This window comes from Perca flavescens, chromosome 14, assembly GCF_004354835.1.
Source record: "Perca flavescens isolate YP-PL-M2 chromosome 14, PFLA_1.0, whole genome shotgun sequence".
Lineage (NCBI taxonomy): Eukaryota > Metazoa > Chordata > Actinopteri > Perciformes > Percidae > Perca > Perca flavescens.
The window spans coordinates 31,292,980-31,318,314 of NC_041344.1; the positions used below are offsets into that span (position 1 = coordinate 31,292,980).

The following is a 25,335-nucleotide window of genomic DNA, read 5'->3' on the forward strand; positions in this document are numbered from 1 at the left end:
AAGAAATGAAGTTTGGGTTGCCTGGGTAGCTCACCTGTTAGAGCAGGCGCCCATATATAGAGGTTTACTCCTCGACGCAGCGGCCGCAGGTTTTACTCCAACATGCGGCCCTTGATGCATGTCAATCCCCCTCTCTCTCCCCTTTCATGTCGTCAGCTGTCCTATAAATAAATGCCTAAAATGCCAAAATGAATGAAATGAAGTTTGAACCTACCCACCTATGATATGCAGTTTCAGTGCAGTAAAAACCTAAATGGTAACTATAACGAAGTGTTTCATTGCCCTCCTGTGCAGAAGCCTCAGAAACCTCCGTCAGATGACGAGGACGATGACAGCAACAGCCTGAGTGCGAAGAGCGCTCAGTCCCGGGACCGGCCGGGACGGGCCAAGAAGGAAGTCAAGTACTTTGACGAGTCGGACAATGGGGGAGAAGACGACGATGACGACATGTTCGATTAAAGCAACACACTTTAAACACACTCTGCTTGTATGGAAGTTTCCTCCTCCTCCTGTGTTCCCACAGACTTTTGTACATTTCCTCTTTCATTTTATTTCATTAATGGTGATGTTATAATGATTTTTATTGTGTAGTTGTTTTACACTTTTTATTATACATATACAGGTTTCTTTTTTTATGCTCATTGAAATGTTCTGTATTTGTCCCGAAGCGGCTTTTAGAAGTTTAGAACGCTGTGCTTTTAGCACATTTTAATTGTTGAAATACTATGTAACTTTTTGAACATGAAGTTGAAAAGTAAACAATGAAATGTCCATGGTTTTGCTGGCCTGATTCTTTCATGAGTGAGCATTATTACACACAGAAGAATTCAGGTGAAATTATATTCACACTAACAAATGCTTTCACACACAGTGAGATTGTCTATGTAAAGGTTTCCACTGAATCACCAGTTCCTTATTGTGAGGTAGTTCCTGTAGACAACATCAGTGATGGGTTAATCTTAGTTAGCTAAGTGTAGTCTATATCCATGACGTGCCACTTCGGAATTGCTCTGGAAATTCCGCTGGATGTTCATCCCCTTCCTCTTTCTTTGTGTTGGGATTCTAAACTCCGGTGGATTTATGAGGACTGTGCTCCTCAGATCTCTGCAGGGTAAATCCAGACGGCTAGCTAGACTATCTGTCCAATCTGAGTTTTCTGTTGTACGACTAAAACGTACAGAACGTGTACTACAACGTACACATTCCACCAAAACAAGTTCCTTCCCAAGACTATTTTGCAGCGGCACCATGGCTCCATCTGGAGCTTAGCACCGCTCAAGACAATTGTGATTGGTTTAAAGAAATGCCAATAAACTAGAGTACGATTTTTTTTTTTCCATCCCAGAATTCTGTGTGGACTCGCCAGAGGAGGGCCTCTGTAGGGCTGTGGAGGAAGGTCTGGCAATGCGAGACTAATGTTAATGGAAACCATAGGGCTATCAGTTCTCCCTTTAGCTGTGTCTTTGGCAGCCGAACTTGAGTGTCTGCTGTCGGTTGTGCCGCTGAATGACCGAAAGCTCCATTTCTAAAAGTCTGTTTTCAGCTCTCATATTCAGGTAGAAACTCTAACAGTGGCATACTGTGTGGTTTGGAGTTTTGTTTCACACCTTTGTTCATGTTTGTACCGTCACACATCAGACTTCACCGATCGCTTTCAGCCCCAAGTTACTGCTGCTGCATTGCTGCTTCACATTAAAAGCTTTCTACCAGTGAACTGACAGGAAATGGGACCTAGTAATAGGAAATGCAATGCATCTGTCACCACATTAGAGGAACCTCATAATGGGTTGGGGTTCTATTCTTTAATAAAAACAGGTCAAACTAGGTTTGTGGAAGACTAAGTTGCACATATTTGGTGGGAGGTTAGGGGTACTCCCTCAAGATAATTGTTAGGTTTTATAATAAACAAATGTGTGTGTCCAGAAACGTTGGAAAAGCTAGAGTAGGTAATAAATGAATAAAGAAAAACTTACTGCTACTGGTATGGCTTGAAGAATAGCAAAAATCACCACTAAGCTGTTCATAATTTTATTCTGACTAACACTGTTTTATAATGAACAATTTAGCCTACAGTCACTATTGGAGCATTAAAGAGACCCTTTCATACTCATTTTCAGCATAATATTTGCACTCTCGGTCTCCTAGAATAGGTTTACATGCTTTGATGTTCAAAAAACATACTGCCCATTGCTGCAGCGCCTCTGTCTTAAACACTCTGGGCCCGATGTACGAACGCTTTTGCGCCTACGTCAGGCGTATTTGTTTCGCAATATGCGTGTAAAAGCATGGTGAGGTATGTACAAACAGGCCGCACCGAGGTAAAAGCGCAGACTTCCTGTTGCAGGGACTGAAAATGGCAAATTGCGCTTTTCCGTGTCATGCATATGCATTCATTCAAAATTTTTGCCACAAGGATCACACTTTTTCAGTTGAGTGAACACGAAATTAGCATTACAGATTAGGCAGCCATGCAATATTACAGTTAGGCCTACTGGAAGAAATCAAAGATGACATTGAATCTCCGACTCAGCGTTCACATTCCATTCCAACAGTTGTAAAACTCCTCGCTACATTGCAAATATTGGGATCAGGATCATTTCAAACAGTCATAGCATGCAGTCTGCACTCAGCCGTATCATAGCACCAGTACTTAACGCTTTGCTACAGCGCACTTGTCAATAAATACATTTCCCCACCACTAATGCCGAAATAACATGCATCAAGCTGTTACCTCATGAACAAGCAGATCAACTTTGTTATCACTAAATCTTTGTTTTCGCTGTTTTGACTGACTTGGTGGCTGATCCATGATAGAAAGATGCGCGCAATTTACGGTATAGTGGGCGGAGAAAGGCGCTGATTATCCGATGAACTGCAGGTTTGGTAAATACGACGTGAGCTGAAGTATGACAGCATGCGCTTTCTGCGAGTTGGCCATGGCGCTTATAACGCTGCCTAGTCTGCTCTGATTGGTCAGCTGGCCCACTGTTGTGATTGGTCAACCAAATCCAAACAAGCTATTGGGCAGGCTGCGCTTCCTCAGGCAGCACCTATGGGCAGCACGTGAAAAACTGGGCTGGCTTTCTCAATTATTGACATCACTAATGGAGGAATTTCAAACAGAAATGTGGGCAAGGTGTTTTTAGGCAGTTGAGAAAAAGTGCTGTCTGTGGGAGAGAACGCTCCATTTGGAGTGAAATGTGTTTTTTTTTTACTTATATCTATTACACACACAAAACATTATATAACTATATAAATATATATAAAACTAAAAATAAGCAGAATAGGGGCTTTTTAAGATTTTAACAAAGCGCACAATCTGAATGCAACATAGAACAAATGAGTTGGCACTAATTACTACGATGAATACTACATATTCACTGTATGTCATCAAGATCAGATTCTCTCTAACAAGGTTGTTACCTGGGTTGAGATGTTATGGATACGCACACAAGAATTTAAAATAAATATATTTTATTACTTTGCCAGGACAGTTCATGGTAAAGTTTAACAGTATATGAACATAAAAAGCATATGTTAATGTACAAACAAAGACAATATTTAAAATGGAGAGCTGAAACAGATAGAAGCTCAAACCTCAGAGCAGCTCCTGAGGTTGTCTTCACCCTACGGGAAGGCAGCAGGAGCTGATGGGGAAAAATCCACAACAACCCCCGCCCCTTCCACCCTCGTGCCCAGTAAGACGAGACCATCATGTCTCATAATAACACCACTATACAACACTGCATGTGATTGGTGGTGAGGTTCTCTGATACAGATGGGAAACAGGCGACAGTGGACAGTTTGTGACGTCTACTAACACCTCCAGGACGGACAACAACAGAGCTACTGCTAATGATTGATATTGTGGTTCACTGTCATGTTTTCTGGCTCCTGTGTGAGGTGTTGTATATAGGGTTAGAACGATATGTGGGGCTGTTGTTGAGTTGTTATACCTGTGATGCTACTTTTTTGTGTTTTCTGTGTTTTAATTAGTTGAGAAGCTGGTTAGAAAGTAAGCTTATGCTGCGTTTATGTCATATTGTTTAGACTGTAGTTTCCAACCCGTTCTCACTCTATACTGATGCTTGGTCAGTGTCTCTCAGCATCAGAAACCGACGCAAAAATCCCCCTTCAGCGTCTGTATGGAATGAGCCGGGCAGAGCAGCAGCTTGACCACGGCGCTGTAAGATAACATAGTATTAAGAGAGACAACGGTAGAGAGTAGTATGAAAAAATAACATCTGCGTAAGGAGGTTGGTTTGGGTGGTGGATGGGTCAAACAACACAGGACTTTCCCCCAGGAGACCGGTTTTCGTGTCCCGTTCTTGTCCCGCATGTCACTGAAACGTATATTTTGTAACCCCAGCCACCATCTTTTCCTAAATCTGTCCCGTTCTTGTGCCGCATGTCAGTTAAACATAGGTTCCGACCCAGAGCGTCATAAAGTGATGCCAAGAGTCCCAACCAAGCGTGTCTTAATATGACGCTAAAGGAACATTTTTGCGTCAATAACAAACACCAGTTTCGAGTGGAAAAAACTTCACATCAGCCTTTTACTTGAAATTTGACTGACTCAACTCAATATCAACAAATTCGTGACAGTTACATCGGAATAAAGTCCAATATTAACTATTATTCAGTCAATTCAGCTAATTAAATGGAGCTACACTGTTTGTGTGGTATCTTGTGAAAAATATGTAACAATGAAAATAGCAATGTTGCTATGGTGTGACTACAAGGCTAGCAAAGGAGGGTAAGCTCTGTTGCTTGTTAGCTTATTGCTAACTTTGTTGGTCTGCCGTATGGTGCTGAGCAGGTCGCATGCAGTGGGTCGATCAGAGCTTTTACATAGCTAACAGCGAGTGTCTGCAGGTGGAAACTAGGTTGATAAGAGTGCTTATGAACCAAAAAAGTTACATTTCAGGCTTTAAAACCAGACCAAAGCACTAAAAGAGGCTCAAATGTTCCGCAGGAATGCAGAGTTGGGTGATAATTCTCTGTAGGTTCGTCATTGTTCCTATAAAAATTTCTGATTAGTGCAGCTTTAAGATATTCTCAGCAGAGCATGGTTCTGGGTGTTGTTGAAAGGCATTCTGAGAAACATAATAGAGAAGGTCGATTGAGGGACATGGGCTTAAAAAAAAAAAAGACATCAACCAGGCTGTTATCAAACTGTTTCAGAGTATCTGAAGATCAATTTTTCCTTTGACCGATTACTGGCACAAAACAAAAATCAGTTTTTTAAACCCCATATCGGTTCAACCCTAGTTCATTAGTTAACCTGTTAACCACATAGCTGTCGATTGATTGTGTTTGATTGATTGAAGACAGCTGATTGGCTCCCTGGTTGAGGTGGAGCAGCTCTGTTGTTTGACATGGAACAGGAACAGAACATGTAGACGATACTGGGTGCTGAGGTGACTTGGTGGTCCATTTCTCCTCTTTCTCGTTGTCCCAAATTATATATCTGTTTGTGGAGTTCGACCCGGATGCCCATATCAGTCCACCAAGTTCCATTTCCTCCTCCTTTTTTTAACACGTAGATGTGAGTTGATGTTCTAAAGGACAAATAACTGAGCGTCTTTTCCACAGAGCTGCCAATTGGAATGCAAAGCACACACCATTTATATAACATCTCTGCAGTGAGCTAGATAGTAGAGTATTACAGTTACGTCGGTACAACATTCAACAGAAATGAACAAGAGTAATTCAGCATTGTGAAGTTGTTTCCTAAAGGAACAGATAAAAAGTCCCTGCTGTGGTCAGGCGCCTGAGGGCTGTCCTGACGCTACAGGGGTGGATGTGGACATTCTTCAGCTGTGAAGGTTTTCCAGCTTAAAAAAAAAAGAAAAGAAAGAATAACACCAAGATGCATCCCTTCATCTCTCACCAGGAGAGCAAGACAGAGAGAACCAAGGGAGAGCATTTCCTATGTTACATTGAGATAGAAATAAGTATTTCTTAACACTGCATATCATTCTTCTGACAGACTCCATGACATTATTCACATTCAAACATGTTAAAAAACGAAAAACTGAAACAGCTCTGGTTTCCCTTATGATATGTATTTCTTAGCAGGGATGGAATGCAGATGGGTTTTTATTATGTGCTGCTGAGACCCAGAACCCTTCACTGCCCCAAAGGGCTTTCTTATGTTCCTATTTCAGATCAAATACAAGAAGCTCAATGACTCATCTAGTCGATGCAACAGTTTCACTGTGTTTGTCTCTGCAAATATTGTGAGGTGTTGTTGATGTATGGGAAGATATTTGTGCCAGGTTTTGAATTCACATCTGTATTTATGGAACTTAGTGTCATCAAACTTAATCATTTATCATCTGCTGTTTCCAAGGTTAAGAATGAACTGTCAATTCTCTCAACTTAAAAAAAAAATGTTTATGGACTTTAATCGACAGTATAGCTTGAAGACAGGAAAAGGGAGAGAGAGGAGGGAGGACATGCAGCAAAGGGCCGCAGGTCGGATTCAAACCCGGGCCACTGCCAAGAACTCAGCCTACGTGGGGTGCACACTCTACTGGGTGAGCTAGAGGTCGCCCCAACTCTCAAATTTTAAAGCGTAACTCTAGCCAAAATGCAACCTAGGGTCTTTTTGTGAATGTACCCGAGTCAAACTTCAGTTAAAAAGCATAATTAGGACGGAAGCGCCACTTTTAAGAATGACCTTTGACTTTTGCTTGATTTTCAATTTTGAACAACTCACTTTAGCAGTTGTTTTTTCCGCTTGCTGCCATCTTGCCAGTCAAAAAGTGTCAATCTCCAATTGCGAATTAACGGACTCCATAGTAGGAAAAGTCATTCTTATATGAGGCTCTTTTTTCAACTAAAAGGTCAATATTGGTTTTCACTTACAACAAAACAATGAATTATCCGTGCATTGATATGGAACTAAGCTTTAGGAGCTTTCCATCTTTACTCTCCTCCCTGTTACGTTGCATTCGGAGATCAACACTTTTTGACTGGCAAGATGGCAACTGCTAAAGTGAGTTGTTCAAAACCTTTCTTTTCAGTCCTTCCAGAAAAATGCAGAGTTTTTTTGTGATTGTTGCGGGCAAAAATCTTTGATTATGCGGCACATTTTCTTAAAAAATGCGATGGAATATGCAGGATATTTATGTAATTTTATGCGCTGAAATTGCGGGAACTTTCAAAAACTGCGGTTTGACGAAAAAGAAAAAAAAAGGTTCAAGTCGCATAATTACGTCACTTCATAACTTTCCCATGGCAACAGGTGAAAATGGCTGCTCTTGTGTGAAGTAAATGCAACTTTTTTCAACTTTCTGCTAAGATATATGTGTGATTTTTTTTTCAACAAAAATGCAGGAATTATGAAATCATGCAAGCCCCGCGATACTTTGCGCGGAAATCGGCAATTAATGCGGCGAAAGTGCGGTGTATTTGAAAAAATTCGGCCCCCGCATAAAAATGTGGACTTTGGCTGATTATGCATTGAATTATGCGATCGCATAATCATGTTTTTCTGGAGGGACTGTCTTTTTAGTAAACTCTGTGTACACAAACAATGTTTACTAAAAAAAAGGAAACCTGTCTCTTGTATATATACAAAAGACAAGTTTCCTTTTTTAGAAAAGGCAAAAAAATTTTATTGCCAAATTCTAAGACCCTTAAAAAAAAATACATTTCACTAGTACATTTTTGGTGGCCCAAATGTTAATATTTTTCACACCATTCCCCTTCTTGCCTCTGGCTCTTTGCACTGGATATGCAAAAGAGGTGGTCACTGACCAGAGGGTAAATGTGACTGTACTAAGCTTACAGGGCCATTCAACTACACTGTTCTGGGGGACACATTTTCAGAAGCCTAATACACAGTGAGGAGCATAGATATATCTATGGTGAGGAGAAAGAATAAAGAATGCATGATGACGTCATTCACGTGCATATTAAGTAGCCATGCTGGGGGGAGGAGCCGGTTTGTCTCCCTACATGTAAAACATGGCTATTAGCAGAGTAGCATGCTGTAGGCTAGTTGTGTAAACAGCGCGGAGGACGAGAGCAGCAGACGTTAGCTACCTTGTGTTGGCTCCGTGGAATGGATGAGTACACTGGAGGTTTGTTACAGAGATGATGTATCAGCATGTTTGCAGCCTAAAATTATCCCAAACTTTCTGTCGTTGTCTCTTGACTGTCTCTTCTCTTAGACCCTCGCTATTTTCGTCTTCCTTCATTTGTAATCTGGGCCGTCAGTCTTGTGTTTATATACTGTCTGTGCTTGTGTTGTGTCCACAGAAGCGCAAACCTCTTGTGCGCTAGGAATAATCCTCCGTGCGGAAACACAGTGAGCCGTACAACCTTTGATGAAGCTTCAAGGCAAATTATTTTGCTTCGAGGATTTTTTGTAATCGAATTATTCGAGGAATCGTTTCAGTCCTACCCTGGTGATACTTCGAGCAAAGTTTCATGTTGTGTCGAGCCTTCTTAGTGTTTTAAAATAGCGTTTTTAAACAAAAGTTTGACTTGGGTACATTCACAAAACGACCCTAGGTTGCATTTTGGCGAGAATTACGCCTTAAGCCAACATGGACGAGAAGTCCTAAAAGTACTCACAATGATCTGAAGTTTAAACATCACTTTGTCCAAAACATAGACTGTAAAAATAATGTCCGTAGCTTCCAGGTCTTAAAGAAAGATTGGAAAGAAGTCCGTTTCCAGAGAAGTCTGTAGAAAAATGACCCTACTTCTCACTTAATGTAATTCGTCTGTCATAGTTTCAAATCTTCTTTAATACAGCTGATGTCAATTTAAAAAAAAACTATGGTCCCTTTTATTTTAAATTTGACCATAAAGCAGAGGATGCTTTAGGGGCGGTAACAATGCTAACCATGGCCCTAGCCGTGAATTTGTTTATGTCTCAAACTTCTTAAGACCCTCCCACTGTTTTCACTTCATCAAAGTTAATTGGAACATTTTGTTCACCTAAAAATGTCTTGTTCAGTGTTCTGCCAAATAAGCTGGCTAGCTACCACTAGCATTAGCTGGTAACTTAAGGGAAAGTTTGCAGATTTTCTGTGTACTGCCGTATATGAATGGCACCAGTACCCGCCGGTAAATCTCCACTGGATAACTCGCTTCAAAAGGGTTGAAAATCTGCAAGTTTCCCTCTTTAGCATTTAGCTTAGCCAGCGCCATCGCAACCATACACTTTTGAGGGAACTATACAGAACATAGATTACACACTTAGAATTCGGATATTCAAATACAAATGTTGTGCAATAAGGAGTGATTTTGGGCAGCCCAAAAGCACCCAAACAAGCAAGTTGAAGTAGAAGTTGACCTTCAGTTCTTTTTAACTACTGTTTCCAAGGCCAAGTCATGAACGCATTCTTGAACTAGGCATTTTTTAACTTTGGATATGGGGAACAGTTAGCTCAGATCACCCCAGTTTTTATGCTAAGCTAAGCTAGGCTAATTGATTCCTGGCTCTGGAGTAAGCCACTTCCCAAATAACTATTCACAGCAATGTGAGAAGTCCTACATTTGCTCTGAATTTTGAAAAATATGAGCAAAATTAAATAAAATGAATTAAACCGGACTTGAATCATTTTAAATTCAATAACATTTTCAATAATCCAGATTTGTAAAATTAAATTTCAAATGCAAACAGCATATACAAATTCACCCATGTGACATGTCCTATAACCCTCATGTCATGTAATCTATTTAATCCATGGGGTTGCTCCAAGCTTGTTTGCACTGTAGCATCATGATTTGAACTTGGATTTTAATCAATTTGGTGTAATACCTGTATATACAGAAGTCCAACCAAATTCATTTTTAATCAAATTCAAAACTTGATATACACCTTGAAATGACAAAGCTTAATTTTCAAATTCAGATAAACCAAATTCAAAACCTGCTGGCACAAATATCTGCTTATAAACCTTCACCTTCTAATTTTGTATTTAAACTAAGATTGAGTCATTTGTAGTGCTCAAGACCTACAGTACTTCCTGTTTCATTTCTAAGATAAAACGTAAGCAGTGTGAAAGCATTCCCAAAGCTGTTTAGTATTCTCTGTGGTGGATTTTGTGCTTAATTTATTTAGAGCTGAACTTTGGCCTCCTTTGGTTGTGGAGGGTCTGCTGTTAGACTTCATATTGTTCCGTTCCAGTACTACAGCTACATTTCAATGGTTCAGCATGTTTAAGTGCTAAAGTTAGTGTGTCCCCTGTGCTGTAAGTGAACAACCACTTGCTATCAGAGTTAGGGCTGGGTTCCGAATTCAATACTTTTTAGGCACCGACCGAAATGCCTCCTTAGTATCGAGTATCGCAAAATCATTCAATACCAAATTTCAATACCTAAGGGGTAAATCTCATCAGCATCAGTGAGCCAATAAGCATGCAGCATGCTTCTACCAAGATCTATCAATGTTGGTCACGGTATTTGTATCGGCACTGGTATCGACATTTTTTTAACAATACCCAGCCCTAATCAGAGTGAGTGGAGACATGGTTCAGCCAGCGGGGACAGCAGGGTAGTGAGGGATCTGGGTCTAATAAGAGGATATAATGGAGTTTATTTCTTATTGTTCAGTAGGCTATCATGTGTGACCTGTGTAAGAGAAAAGCAGCTTTCTCATAATTTCAGCTGGACCACCTCATCCAATGCAAGGTACGCCGCCTACTTCCATTAGATGAAGAGCTCAGTTGGATCTACTGTCCAAAGAGAAGCTTTACTCCACTGCACTTCTCAGGGGGGTTGAGAGGTCATCAGGAATCTCCTTGTAGCAACGCATTATGTAATAAAATGTCAAAATGTAATAAATGTTTGCTTCATTATACAATAATATCCGCATTTTGTAATAAAAATCCTGAACGCAATATGTAAAAAAATGTCTCATTTTGTAATAAATTATTACATAATGCGGCAGCACTTTTTTTTCAATGAATATGTACTAATATGGCACATTATATAATAACCAACCAAAATGTATGTATTTTTCTCTATTGGCTTTGAAAGGCATTCGAAGAAAAATCAAAAGGTATTAAATATAGCCAATTTCACCGTAAAATTTTTAATTGCTCGTTGTATCCTAACTTACATGCAACATGGTGCCTGTGAATGCGAAGAACTGCCGTTTTATTACATAATGAAATGAAAATGTATTACATTTTGATGTTTTATTACATAATGCACTCCTTTTGCATCATTGAATGTAGCTTACACCGTCAAGTCTGAAGAGTAATGTGAACGTTCGGAGAGGGTTGGTGGATCCCACCCCACTGTGTGCTTTCTACAATAGTGTACAATCGTCCCGACCCACATGGTCCGGTCATCAGTGTGTTTTAAGGATTGCATTGCCCCCGTGTTTCACTGGTTCTAACAAGACACTTGAAAAGGGAAAGAAAAGTGGGTTGAGGAGCTCTGCTCATAAGGCCATTAACAGAGCCCATGTGCGTTTGTAGAGCCCGGTCGGTAGTACATGCTGTTGGCGGTAGATACACACTCATTAGGTTGACATTTTGGAAATCTTTCAAAAAGGTCAAAGCTGCCATCAGTGATCAGATTCAAAGCTTAAATACAACCTGTGCTAGTTCAGATAGAAAGCAAGAAGTTAAAGGGTGCAAGGAGTGTTACATGTGACCTAAAGCGACGTGGGTTCAGAAAAACTACAGTTTATTAAAATTTGGATCTTTATTTTTGTAGTTTTGGCCATGATTTTCTATCGGTAATGATTGTACTCACCAAAGTAATTGCTGAGAGCTCGGAACTTGGGGATAACACTACAAATATGAGAAACTAAAAATGCGAGAAACCTAATTGGTCAGATGATTAGACCGGTTGTAAAAAGGCCAACAGTTTTTCCAGATTAGCTACCACTTTATGGGAAAGTAAAAAGTCAGGGCACTGACTGAGTGATGCTCAATACCTTTAAGGTATTTGCTGAAATAAATAACCCAGTACTAAGTCATATAAAAACCTTCTCCAGTCAAACAATACCTGCATTCAATCCTTTTTGTACACAGATCTAAAAAAAAAATTCTGATTCTTATTTGCTCAGATAATAAATCTGCACACCGTTTTTTGTTTACAAAAGTAACTAAGTAAACAAAGTAACTCAAATATGTATTAAGCTTAATACATTTAACTTAGTGCAGCAAATGAGTCTTTTCTCTCAACACCAAAACAGTTCTCTTTAGGATCCCAGCAAACCCCCAACGAAAGAATGAACAGTCTCAAGTTCCCCGCTGGACAACGAAAACTAAACTTAGTGACGCCTCTTGCGCTTAATAGTCAATCTTTGATTTTCTTCTAGTGTTTACCGATGTCAGCTCCAGGCGATAACGGCCTGAAAGCGTGGTTTCCTGGTGTAATCACGGAAGAAGTGTGGGGAATTGGAGTAATCTGCTTCTGTAAAAAAAAAAAAATAACGGACTAAGTGACTAAGCAAGATGGACTTTTTTAATTGTCGCCAAGGGCTGGCAAGCTTCGAGACGTCTCTGAACATACACTGGTGAGTGGCCGCACCATGTTGGTTTGAAAGTGCAGCGGTGCGTTTGTGGCGCAAGGCATGTGTGATTAAAGACAGCCATCACTACGAGCTGATGTACATGATCGGAGTAAGGTAAACAGGGTGAATGCCGATCCTCGATCAGTTTAAAAAATCAGCTCCCATCCGATTCTGTGATCGGGATCAGCACATTCCTTGTTGGATTTAATGCGACGTGTGACTGGCCCATACAGTCTGTGGTGTGGTGTAGTCGAGCGCGGTGTTTGACGGAGTTGCCGTTCAGCGTGCTAGGATGCTTCCATTCACATAGCCTAATGGGTATTAAATGTGAGAAAAAACTAATGAAGTACTTTATTGGTATCAGTATCACTTTAAGGTATTGACATAGTCATTTTTTTAAACGATCACAAGCCCTACAGTGCACTCTTTATATGGCTAATAGTCCAGCTATGTTAAATACGGTAGGTCCAAGTTGAACCATGAAGTTGGTCTATAATAATTTCACCTTATAATTTCACCTTATAAAAAAAGTTAAACTAACCTGAGGCTTGTTTAAAAGTGATTGTCTCCCTGCTTGTGTTTGTTGCCCTGTTTGACTAATTTTATAGCAATGACGCATCACGAGAACTCAGCAAAGTTAGGAAAATAAAATCCAAGTCGAAATAAACTGTAGTTTTATTTAAAGTCAAAATTTAGAGGATGATTTTGGTTTACTAGATCTTGTGTCATAATTTCTCTGTTTTGGCCATAATCATCATTAACTTAACCAACTTAATTGCTGAGATCTAGGAACATGGCAACATCACTAAAAAGAAGTCAGATGGTTCAATAGGTTAGTCAAACTTATTTGTAAGACAAAACAAAGATGAATGGTAAAATTATGATCAAACTGTCTGTTATAGGCTATATAATATTCATCACTATCAACTGTCTTGTTTTACTTTGACCTACTATATTTATAGTTAGTAAGTTAGTTATGTAGACAGTTTTCCTGTGCAATTAGCAACAATTCGAGACTAGCTTCTTTACAACCTGTCAGACACCCGGCCCCCGGCAGTCACTGTTCGAACAATATTAGCATAACTGATAAAAATAATGACCAAAACTACAACTACAACAAAAAAAGACCAAACTTGTAATAAAACTGGATTGGAGTGAGGCTGAACTCATGAGCAATAAAACACACCCTTGTTAAGTTCAGTTCACTCCTGGGTTTTGCTGCTACAGCATAACAGTTCTGTTATGACCGGCGGCTTATGCTAGCTGATGTTAGATTGTTGTGTGTAACTGAAATTACTGAGTCAGTACACTATGTGTCAGCATCCCCTTTCTTGCCTCCTGTGCTGCTGCTGTTCAGCAAAAGTTCCATGGACTCACGTCACACCAGGCAAGAGGAGATGAGTGCTGAGACAGGAGGGCAACGTGCCAGTCTGGAAAGAGAGAATGTGGCTTCATGACGTCCGTTTCAAGATTTATTTTCATCTCAGTTTAATGTTGCTGTGCCAACATTTGTATTCCTATGTATTCTCTAATACATTAGTTTCCCTGGCAATGAGACCTTTTTTGTACTTGTTTTCCACTGAACAACAAAATCTTGTTGGCGGAAATTAGATTGAGAAATAGCAAGTAGACTAATGTGTGCAGCCAGACATCTTCCTCATAGAATGGACACTTAAAAATAAAAATAAGCGTGATGCCGTAGGGAAACAGATTTTTCAGGGGAAACAAATTTTGGCACAACATTGGCGTGTTAAACGTGTTAAACCTCTTAACTGACCAGATGATAATAATAAAGTGCAACACAGTTTGAGTTGAATCATGGTCCAGTTAATAACAGGGAAATGGATACAAAAAGAGTCCTATGTGATCACAGCCTGCTGTGGAGAAATCTCTGGCATCTATCAGCAACCTAATTTTCCCAATTAGTTTTGACAGTGAGGTAAACTGATTCACTGAGGAGATACAGCCACCAGATGAGTTGATTTCATAGACCGGCTCATTCTAAATCTAATCCGTTTGTCGGGTCTCTGTGATTCATGTCGAGACTGAGACTTAAACAGATGACGCCAATCTGATGAGTGTGTATCAAAGGCTTCTGCTGTTGTGCTTCTCTCCTTTGAGGAAACAGTTGAACAGATTCGGCTGTTGATATGGAGAGAAGCTTTGCATTCTGGCGGCGTGGATGTACACTCATTCATGTAGAGACATGAACCGAGAAGTGTTGTAAAAGACAAAAAAAAACAGTTTTTAAATATAGGAACAAATATAAAATATTAGACTTCCGTAATGTCTATATGCAATAACATTCTAGATAACATTTTGAAGGACTTACAAGTAGTCCCGCTTTAAACCTTGATGTATCGCCTCAAAGATAATATTTAAGACAATGAAAAAAGCACCACAAAATTCATCATAGGAACAGAGATCTAACCATACAATGGTATGTACAATGTACGTATGCCAACAATACGAGAAATGAGAAGAGATGAGGACAGAGAAAGAGAGAGAGAGAAAGAAGAGTAAAACCACTTATCCAACTCCCGTCATGCAGATAAGAATTTACACAGGAGACCTGAGGAGTATCATCTCTGGCACCTTGCGAGGGCCACGCCTTCCTGTCCCAGAGACATCACGCCAAATAAGAGCTCAATTCAGAATTATACACAAAGCACTGATCCTTTGAGGCCTCCGTGTTGACGTTTTCTTTTTAAGGTAGGAAACTTTAGGGGACATGGGGGAGAAAAATAGGACGAGGATGTAAAGATAACGGAATGCCAAGCAAAGGAGTGGCGATAGAGGGGTTATAGAGCGTCGGCACCTTGCCTGGCTGTTCCTTTTTTGTGCAAAGGAATGTCAGAGAGAGCCTAGGGCTCGTCGCTGGGCGGTGTGGCCGTAGCCCCCTCGGTGTCCGACTCTGGCGACTCAGCTGCGTCCTCGTTCGGGCTTCCCTTACTGCTGGGGCTGGCCCCCGCCTCCGCTGAAGTGCTGTTGCTAGTGCTGCTGCTGCTGCTGCTGCTGCTGCTCTGGCCATCTTGGCCCTCTGAGTTCTCCAGCATCTCCTGGATGAGCGGCGGCATGGAACCCGGGATCTCCATCTTCAGAGAGATGACCCGCTCTGCTCCTGCAAGACCATGATGACAACACAATATGAGGATTCAAATAAAGAGCATGAAAGTTCATTACGGACATTGGAAAACTCATCCCATGGTCTTTTGTCATGATGGATAACACGTCAACGATACAAGTGACAAAAAAATTACGATATCCTCCATATACAACCACTCCCACAACCAAAGTTCCATCCTTATTCAATGTGATGATAACTGAACAAACTCCATCCGCTGATGAAAACCATGACACGTATCTGGCTCTTTAGCTGCTAGATTTTCCACTTTCTTCACTAGCTAATCGCTAACCTCCATTTACCGTTTGGTGCTGCAGGAAGGTAGGAAAGAAGTGTACATCAAACAAATACAATAATATAAAAGAAATCAAGTAAGTGGACATTGAGTTAAAAATTTTTGTTTTGTTAGCAGCTTGAGGCTGTACTCGAAATACTGATAAAAAACAGCGATCTGGGATTGCCTCCACACAGTTCTGACAGACCGACCCCAGTCAACGCTTTCTCATGAATGGGTTCGTACAACAACTTATGCACAGCAATTCGTATGATATCCTATGTAATTACGGCGACCACTGGCTGGTTATGCGACGTGCGGTCACATGGTGTCCGGTCACATGACAGTCAAGTTTAGCGTTACTTTACAGTTATGTTTAGCTGAGAAAAGGTGACTGTGGGCCGGGTACAGGGCACCGTGAGATGATGGTTGTTTCAGCAGCCGTTGCAGTTAACTTTGGCTGACAAAAGGATACTATCCTGCGGCGACAACAGTTAAGTTTAGGACAGTGTTTAGGAAGATTGTGGTTTGGGTTAAAACAACGACCCCCAAGACACTAACACCTGTTTTCTGGGTGAAAGCCCTGTACTTTCCCCTAACTTCTTCCGGGACACGCTTAAAAGCCCCACCCCAACTTCCTCCCTACGTAGATCTTCCCACTCTTATACAGTGGCAGTGAATGTAGTGCATTCGGTAATAAATACATGGAATAACCAACACAATTCCTCTGGTCATACATTTCGTATAAAAATTAAACAAGAAACGTCCAACTGCAGGAACCTTTATATCAACTTTACGTCAGTAATTCTGCGGAGGGTCAGGAGGGCCTTTGAGGATCCTAGAATACACTCAGGCTCATATGGGCTTTAAGGCTCAGCACTATGAGCCAATCCAGAATGTGCTTTAAACAGAAACAGAAAGTTCAAAACTATTGGATTTTAAAGGCAGCCAGTGGAGATGGTCCGAAACCATTTTTTGCTTCCTGATACCGATTCTGATACCTGAACCTCAAGGGCGAGGCTGAAGCACCCCTAAAAAGGGGCTCAGCACCCCTAAAACTTGGAGTAAGTAAATGTTGTTATTCTAACATTTTTGTTTGTCTTTGACAAAGTTAAATAATGTCCAAAACATACTCCGTAGTTTGTGGTTTAAAATGTATGTGTTAAGGATGAAATTGAAAACATCCCCGCTTAGCAAATGGTATCATCCTCTTCTCTTCTTCTACTTCTCCTCTGTACCTGCACCGCTCAGCACGACCGTCATCCAGCGCGAAACACACGCAGAGTGAGAACTCGTTATGTAGTGTTGTGAATCAACTAAGTTGCTCCAAAGCTGTGTCTCACACACCATATCGGTGAATCCCTGAATCACATGTACACCTATAATAACGCCGCCTTCACACTGGCATGTGTGTGCGCGTGTGTAGCCTGCCAGTGAGCAATGGACATACGACAGTTCTTTAAAAGAAAAAAGACAGATTCAGGTGAGAGACTAGGGACAGTCCATAATGATAGTAATGATAATAAAGATGGAGAAGGAGAAAGGGAAAGGGAGAGCATGCAGGAACAACCAGGTGAGGGAACAACAACAATAAATTGACATATAGAGAATAGTGGCAAGCAAAACAGTAACTAATCATACTCCTATACTAACTTATTGGCATTAAGTAGCCTATATTACATTTACTTTTTGTAACATTATTTTTCATCACATTTCTTCATAATAAAGGAGGAGGAAAACAACAGAGAGAGTCCATAAGGGATGAAAGGGAATTGACAAGTGAAAGAAATGAAGAGACAGAGGTAGCGCAACATAGAGACCACCAAGCCAAAGCAGCAGAGACAGAAAAGAGCTGTTCAGACTTAGGGGATAAGGACACTGGTCCTAAACAGTTAAAGCTGTCTCAATACCCTCATACTCAGTTTGGTTCAAAAGTTTCAGATGGGTGGAATACTCAGCTAGACAAAATGCTGCTTTCTGCTTTCCTTGTAGGGTATTTGGCAAAAATGTCAGAAAGGATGCGCTTGTTAATGATGGAGTTAATAACTGGCAAAAGGCACTTAGCAAGTTTCAAAAACATGAAACAACACAGTCACATAAGGACAGTGTGGTTTGTTGGAACAGCTACAAAGCAAGCCTGTCAAAAGGGAATGTTGTAGAGCAGATAGAGGCAGCAAGTACCACTGAAATTAGTGAAAGAAGGCAGTACCTAGAGAGTATTATGGCAGTAACCTGCTTCTTGGGGAAGCAAGGCATAGCATTCAGAGGTCATGATGAAACCGATGAGAGTCACAACAAAGGCAATTTCCTAGAGTGCATGTCACTTTTGACCAAATTTGATCCCTTCTTGCAGAGATACACAGCCCCTTCAAACACCACGTACCTCTCATCTGATAGCCAAAATGAGATGATAGAGTGCTGTTCACAAGAACTAACAGAAAATATCATCAGTGAGATAAAGGGAGCAAATATGTATGCCATTATGGCTGATGAGGCCAGGGATGGAAAGACGGAACAGTTGGCACTCTGTGTTAGATACGTGTCTGTTGAGGCTGCCGTCAAAGAAAGGTTCCTAGCCCTTACAGAGGTGTCACAGTTTGATGCTACTTTGATAACATCTGCAATTGAAAATCAGTTGGTAAGGAAGGGAATTGATCAGTTGAAATGTGTGGCACAGACCTACGATGGGGCAGCTGTCATGAGTGGAGATGTTGAGGGTGCACAAGCCCATTTTAAAAAAAAAAGCACCCTGAGGCAATTTATGTGCATTGCTATGCACATGAGTTAAATCTTGTTTTATGTCACACATGCAAAGCTGTCTCTGAAGCCACAGAGTTCTTCAACATGCTTGAAAGTCTCCATTCTTTCTTTAGTGTCTCCCTTGTAAACCACCATAAGTTTGTGGACACTCAAAAGAAGTTAGGGTTGCAGCCAAGAGAACTTGTGCAGTTGTCAACTACACGCTGGGCATGCCAGCTTCATTCAGTGACTGCAGTGATTGATAATTTCCCTGCTATCATTGAGTGCTTCTCCACAATCAAGACACCTACAGCAGTTGGATTGAGGGCAAAACTCAGTAAATTCTCCTCTATTTGCTGATGGTTTTCCACACTCTCCTGTCTGTAACAGCAGGTTTACACAGATACCTACAGAAGGAGACCATTGACATTGCCCAAGCAGTGACATACAAAAATGCAGTGACTGACACCATGAAGCAGAAAAGCAGTGATACCACTGCCGCAGATCTGTACTCCAGAACAATAGCTATGTGTGAGGCAAACCAGATAGCAGTAGAATCATCCTCAGGACAGAGGCGGAAGACAAAGAGAATGGATGAATATGTTGTTGAGTCAACTTGTGGAGCAGGCAGTGAAACCTGTGGCTCTTCAGAGTCTGAAGATCTCAAGAGGAAACTTTTGTTTCCTTGTCTGGACCGAATGATCTGTAAACTTGAGAGGCGTTTTTTCTGGTGTGAATGAGGATGTGCTCAATGGAATTCAGGCATGCAGTCCAACCTCAGGCCATTTCTTGTCTGAGCCTCATCTGACAGCACTGGCTCTGCATTACCATATTGAACTTAAATCAGAGGAAGTGATAGTTGCAAAAAACTTTCTGAAGCGCAGGCTGGTACAGTTCAGGACATGCTAGCAGTGTACAAACTCCTAGATTCGGAAATGTTCCCTTCACTGAAAGCTGTTATGCAGGTTGCCTTGACATTACCAGTTAGCAGCTGTACATGTGAGCGGTCTTTTAGTGCCTTGCGTCGGCTCCATACATGGCTCAGGAGGACCACAGTGAAAGCAGACTCCAGCACCTAGCTGTGATGTCTATTGAGAAGGAGTTGCTTGAAAAAATTGAACACCAAAGGGTCATTGACAGGTTTGCCACACTCAAAGTGCGGCGACATAGATTAACTCTCCCGAAGTAGAGCCAAATGGGGATTCAGGGGAAATACTTCAAAGATTTCCCTCTCTTTCTTTTTTTTTATATCTTTACTTTCTAAGTATTTTCAAGACCTCTGTAAATAATCTGGATATTTTAGACTTTTTGGTTTTACCTTCTTTTTTTTTTTTTTTTTTTTTTCTTGATGTGAAGCTTGTTTTATTATTATTTATTGATGACTTATATTGGTTTATGAAAGTTCAGACAGGCATGCAACCAGATATGTTAGAGATGGCCATTTGTAAATAATGTACAGAAGATGAATTACATTTTATTGTCCAGGTACCTGTTACTTTGTTCAATGACAATAAAATTGAATCTAATCTAACCACTCTGATGACTGTTGATATACAGTAAAAAGGAGGCACATGGAGTTAACGGTCAGGAAAACCAGCTGAGTGAAGAAGGTTTTGGATGAATCTGGATGTTGGAGTTAGTTAAACCAATGTTAAAATGATAAAGTTATTTTTCAATAGACATATTTTTGGTTTTTGTGTGAAAAGAGGGTGGGTGGTGGCAGATTTCTATCATTGTTGTTCGGTCTGGCTCAGGTTAAACCTTTCGTGAAACATGAACAAACACAAACAATGAGCGCTACAACTTTATTTCATTATCAAGTTTGACAGTCAGTCATAATGGAAAAAGAACATAAATAAACTACTTTAAGTAGATTTTCTTCAGAGCTTAATTACGTGGTATCAGATCAGTGCATAAACTCCAGTACTTTCCGATACCGATACCAGCATTTTAGGCAGTATCGGAGAAGCGTAGTGAGGCTGTAAGCATTCATGTAGAGTTGTATTTCTGATGAATATTATTCCAATATTCACTCTACTTATAGCTCTGTGTTGGTCTCCACCACTCCTGAGAAAAATATCTGGCAAATTAAAGTATAATTTAAAATTAAACTCCCCAACTATATATATATATATATATATATATATATATATATATATATATATATATATATATATATATATATATATATATATATATGGCCTATATATATATATATATATATATATATATATATATATATATATATATATATGGCCTACAAGTCTAGCTGAAATGATTAGACCATTAAACACTTTGATTTACAGAACAGTTTGGATCGTTTCCAGTTTCTACAATTTGAGGATTTTTCTGCATTGAGTACTTTTACTTTTAGTACATTCCTGATGACCCTTAAATTATTTTACTTCAGTAATATTTTTAATGCAGGACTTTTACTTGTAACAGAGTATTTTTTACAGTGTGGTATTAGTACTTTTACTTAAGTAAAGGATCTGAATACTTCTTCCACCACTGCTCTGCAGCTTCTAGATATTCCACTTTCTTTACCAGCCAGTCGCTGACTTTGTCTGTTTACTGTTTGGTGCTGGAGTAAGGTAGGAAGTGTACATCAAACGAATGCATTAAACAATATATACCTCTTTAAGTCTTATTGTTATTGATGCAACAATGACTCTTCAATCACACACAATAAAGGAAGTGAAATTAGCGCCTGAGACTTTAATGTGGGGTTTGCTGCTTGAGGGACAGAAGAAGAGGATAATATAGAAGATTTGTGGTGGTAACACTTTACTTGAAGGTATCAACATAATCGTGACATGACACTGTCATTACTATGACATGACACTGTCATGAACATGTCATAAATGTTATACACAAGTCATAAACGTTTATGACTTCTGTCATTAAGTGTCATTCAGTTTTTGGCATGACAAATTGACACTGTTTGGGTTGTCTTGATTATGACACCTTGACATTAATCAAAATGACATTTACAGAAGTTGTCTTGGTCATGACAAGTTGACATTAAATTTGTTTGGGATGTCTTTGTAATGACAACTTGACATTACATTTCTTTGGAGTGTCCTTATTAAGACAATTTGACATTAAACCGGATGAAATTATGTCAAGTTGTCATGACAAATACATCCTCTGGTAATGTCAATCTGGACAATGTCAACTTGTCATGACAAAAACCGAATGACACTTAATGACAGAAGTCATAAACATTTATGACTTGTTTATAATGTTTATGACAGCTTCATGACAGTGTCATGTCACGATTATGTCGATACCTTCAAGTATCAAGTATTCAAGTGTTACCCTTGTGGTTTTCGAGCCAAAATTGTGGCAGCATGTGGCTAAACCAAACCTTACAGGCGTCAGTGTGCATCAGATGAAGCAGTTGTTGAATTGTCTAATAGTATCTCAAAAAACCTTCCGTTGCCAAGTGGGAGCAGCTATTTCGGGCACACTTAGTTCTGGAAGTAAATAGTCATTCTTTTCTTAGACAATTACAGGTGACTCACAGTTGAAGCACTGAATCCCTCCTGTTTGAATCGTCAGTACAAAAGATTATCAACTGTGTTAGAAATCCTGAATCTGGTGTTTTGATGAAAAAGTCTATGAGGACACAAGCTTGTGAACATGAAAACTTGAGGTGAGAAGTAACTTTGACTCTAAGAAAACTAGGGCCCAGAATCATTTATCCTTAAAGTGATACTGATACCAATACTTTATTTGATAACTTTTTTACCTACTTCATTCGATACCCATCATGAATTGCAGCATCCTGGAACACTGAACTGCCAAATCGGTCAAATACACCACGCTCGACTTCACCACACCACAGACTGTATGGGCTGTAGCTGTTGCGGTAGTGGGCCAAATAAATAATAATAGATAAATAATCATCGAAAATGTTGATTTATGAAGAGAAGCACGTGACCAGCACCCACTATGGTTGCAAGAGACTGAGCTCCGGCACTCACCTCTGTATTTCACCAAATAACCGTGTCTATTACTTTTTCTTCGACGCTAAATCGTTTTGTCTGTTATCACAGTGTAAACTATCTATGCGTTCAGAGAAATTTGCTAGCATGTCGGTGACTAATGGAGTGGTGGCTAACGGAGTAACTGATGATAATCAACCGGGTCTTGAGAAGCAGCTAAGTCAGTGATCTAAAGTGCAGTGAAGGGAGTGCTGGCCGAAATTAATGCCTTGCAACAACACATCGGGGCAGAACCTGAGATGCAGGAAATCATGGTATGTGAACCGGACCAATCTGCGTCACATTTACGATCCAGCGGCTTTGGATGCCTGAAGGGATACAACACGAGCTGCACGCTGAACGCAACTCGGACGTGTTCATCTGCCGCGCTGCCCTGGAAGCAACCCACGGAGGGAGAGAGTTTGCCTTCGCTGCAGCTGCAGAGCCGGGTATTTTCTGACTGGAATTAGAAGAGGAGGAGGACGCGCTACATGCACGGATCACACACAAGAAACTGAAGGGTGATGGTGGGACTTTGCGTTCGATGCCAGGGCTGCGACTGGAGGACTCAGCACCTGTGGACTAAGGGTATTTGGGCCACTGAGTTTGACTGGAGACTGTAAGAAATCTATACTTTTGAGGACACTTAATCGGGCTGAAAAAAATGGAACATGATGAATCCTGAAGATGTGCTATGTAAGTTTCGTACCTAAGTTTTAAAGGGACACTTAACCAGACTGAAAATACATGATAAATACTGGCTGGAAATCCTAAGGATACTGTATGTAAGTTTCGGAGCCAAGCTTTAGGGACACTTATCCAGACTGAAAATACATGATAAATGCTGGCTGGTCAGTTTACAGTATATGTTCGTTAACATTTAAGCTAGACTGAAAGAACATGAGGGATACGGTGTGTTCAGCTCATAGTTTTTCACATAGTTTAGTCCAGAAATTGATCAAAGGTGTGTATTGTCCATGTTTAACATAAGAATTCACTAGACCTGTTTCAATTAACCTGTGAGTTAAGACAGGAGATGTAGTTTTGAGCTGGAGTTTTGCGCAAACTGCGTTTAATGTGGTCACACATCTTACAAATAGGGGAGGGGATCTGCGGTCTTAGAGGGTTAGGGGAATTATTTTACGTTTTATGTTTTTGTCCCACCTTGCTCAGAGCTAACAGTTCACCCTTTGCTACAGATTTGTGAGCAGAATCCGGTAGGGTACTCGAGACACGTATGCGTGTAAATTTTGAAGATGGCTGAGCTTTCCTTACAGTTAACATCAGGGGGCTAAACGGGCTAAATTGCTGGACTACTTAAGAAGGAAAAACGTAGACATGGCACTTATAGAGGAGTCACATTTACGTAAAAGATATAAATCGTCTACAAAATAAATACTTCAAGGTTGCTGCCTCATCTAATGACAACACCAAAACCAAGGGCTCCATTGTGTTGCTGTCGCGGAAATGTGCACTCACCGTGGATAAAAGCAGTAGATTTATCAGGCAGGATATCTTATATATGTACCACGATAAGAAGTAGGAAAATAACCTTTGTTTCGGTATATGCACCGGCTAACCAATGAATTGCTCTCTCTCAATAAATATTCACTAATTATAGGGGGAGAAATTAATGCAGTACTTGATTTAAATCAGGATAGATCAGGGGTCAGTCACACAAAAGCCCAAAAACGCATATCAAAGCAGTTGTGGAATCCCACCATTTTATTGAACAACAGGCATGTGGCATCAACCATTAGCGTTACAATAATAACCCAAAGCAAAATTACATATTTGGGCATCACCATACACGCATCCCTACAGCAAGTTGTCCAGGACAACTATGAAACTATGTTAAGTAGTGTTCAAAGGGATCTGGCCAATTGGTCTGCGCTGCCGGCATCACTCCGCTCCAGAATTGCTGTTGTTAAAATGAACATAGTTCCTCGTGGGGCCATCAGAGTGTGGATGGACCCCTCATCTACAGTTCCATGGAGAGAAATAGATCAAAACCTCACTAGAAGTCTAAGACTACAATACCTTACCTTTGCAGGTGTGTGTCCAAAAAAGTATGCTAGCCTATGGCCCTATTATCACCAACACATTGACTAACTTTAAACAGGTGGAGGAGAAACTATGCTACATCAACAAGTGACTGTAACGTCTGGTAATGTCTGGTAACAAACCCTTTGCTTGTAAGCAGTGGAGTGACTGAGGCATTTATACTGTAAACCAGTTATTCAATGAGAAAGGTATGTTGAGTTTTGAAGACCTAAGAGCTAGTTTTTAGATCCCCAGGACATCCTTCTTATTGTATCTGCACTTAAGATCAGCCCTAAAATGAGTACCATGGAGAAAAAGTCTTGAGGCGCACCCAATCATTAAATGGTTTGTTGATTTTCCTGTGAGAGGATTAGCATCCAAGATCCATGCTAAACTGTTGCAAGTATCTATAGGAGTTCTCCTATAGATACTTAGCAAAGAAATGGGAGCGAGAGCTGAGCCCTGAGGGGAATGCAATTAATTGGGAGACAGTTTGGGATATTTCCCATTGCTCCAAGAACCCAAATCACCAGCAGATCCACTTCAACATATGTCATAGGACATATTGGACTCCTCAGAAGAGATACGTCTCTAAAGTCATTCCCACTCCCTATTGCACGTTCTGTCAACCTGAACAAACTGGAACTTTCCTGCATATGGTGCATGAGTT

General features: G+C 40.4%; 2 protein-coding genes across 4 annotated transcripts in view; one reads left to right on the forward strand and one right to left on the reverse strand.

The window, feature by feature from the left end:
* Window positions 1-771, forward strand: part of top2b (DNA topoisomerase II beta) — a 67,105-nt gene extending 66,334 nt beyond the window's left edge. For all 3 annotated transcript variants that reach the window (XM_028598000.1, XM_028598001.1, XM_028598002.1), the window contains one exon: window positions 295-771. In XM_028598000.1, coding sequence (XP_028453801.1) covers window positions 295-459 — 165 coding nt within the window. In that variant the 3' untranslated portion in view covers window positions 460-771. The remainder of the gene's footprint in view (window positions 1-294) is intronic.
* A 14,589-nt stretch (window positions 772-15,360) lies between these two features.
* Window positions 15,361-25,335, reverse strand: part of LOC114567794 (retinoic acid receptor alpha-A) — a 128,149-nt gene continuing 118,174 nt past the window's right edge. The window contains exon 8 of the mRNA XM_028596898.1: window positions 15,361-15,617. Within this exon, the coding sequence (XP_028452699.1) occupies window positions 15,361-15,617 (257 nt within the window). The remainder of the gene's footprint in view (window positions 15,618-25,335) is intronic.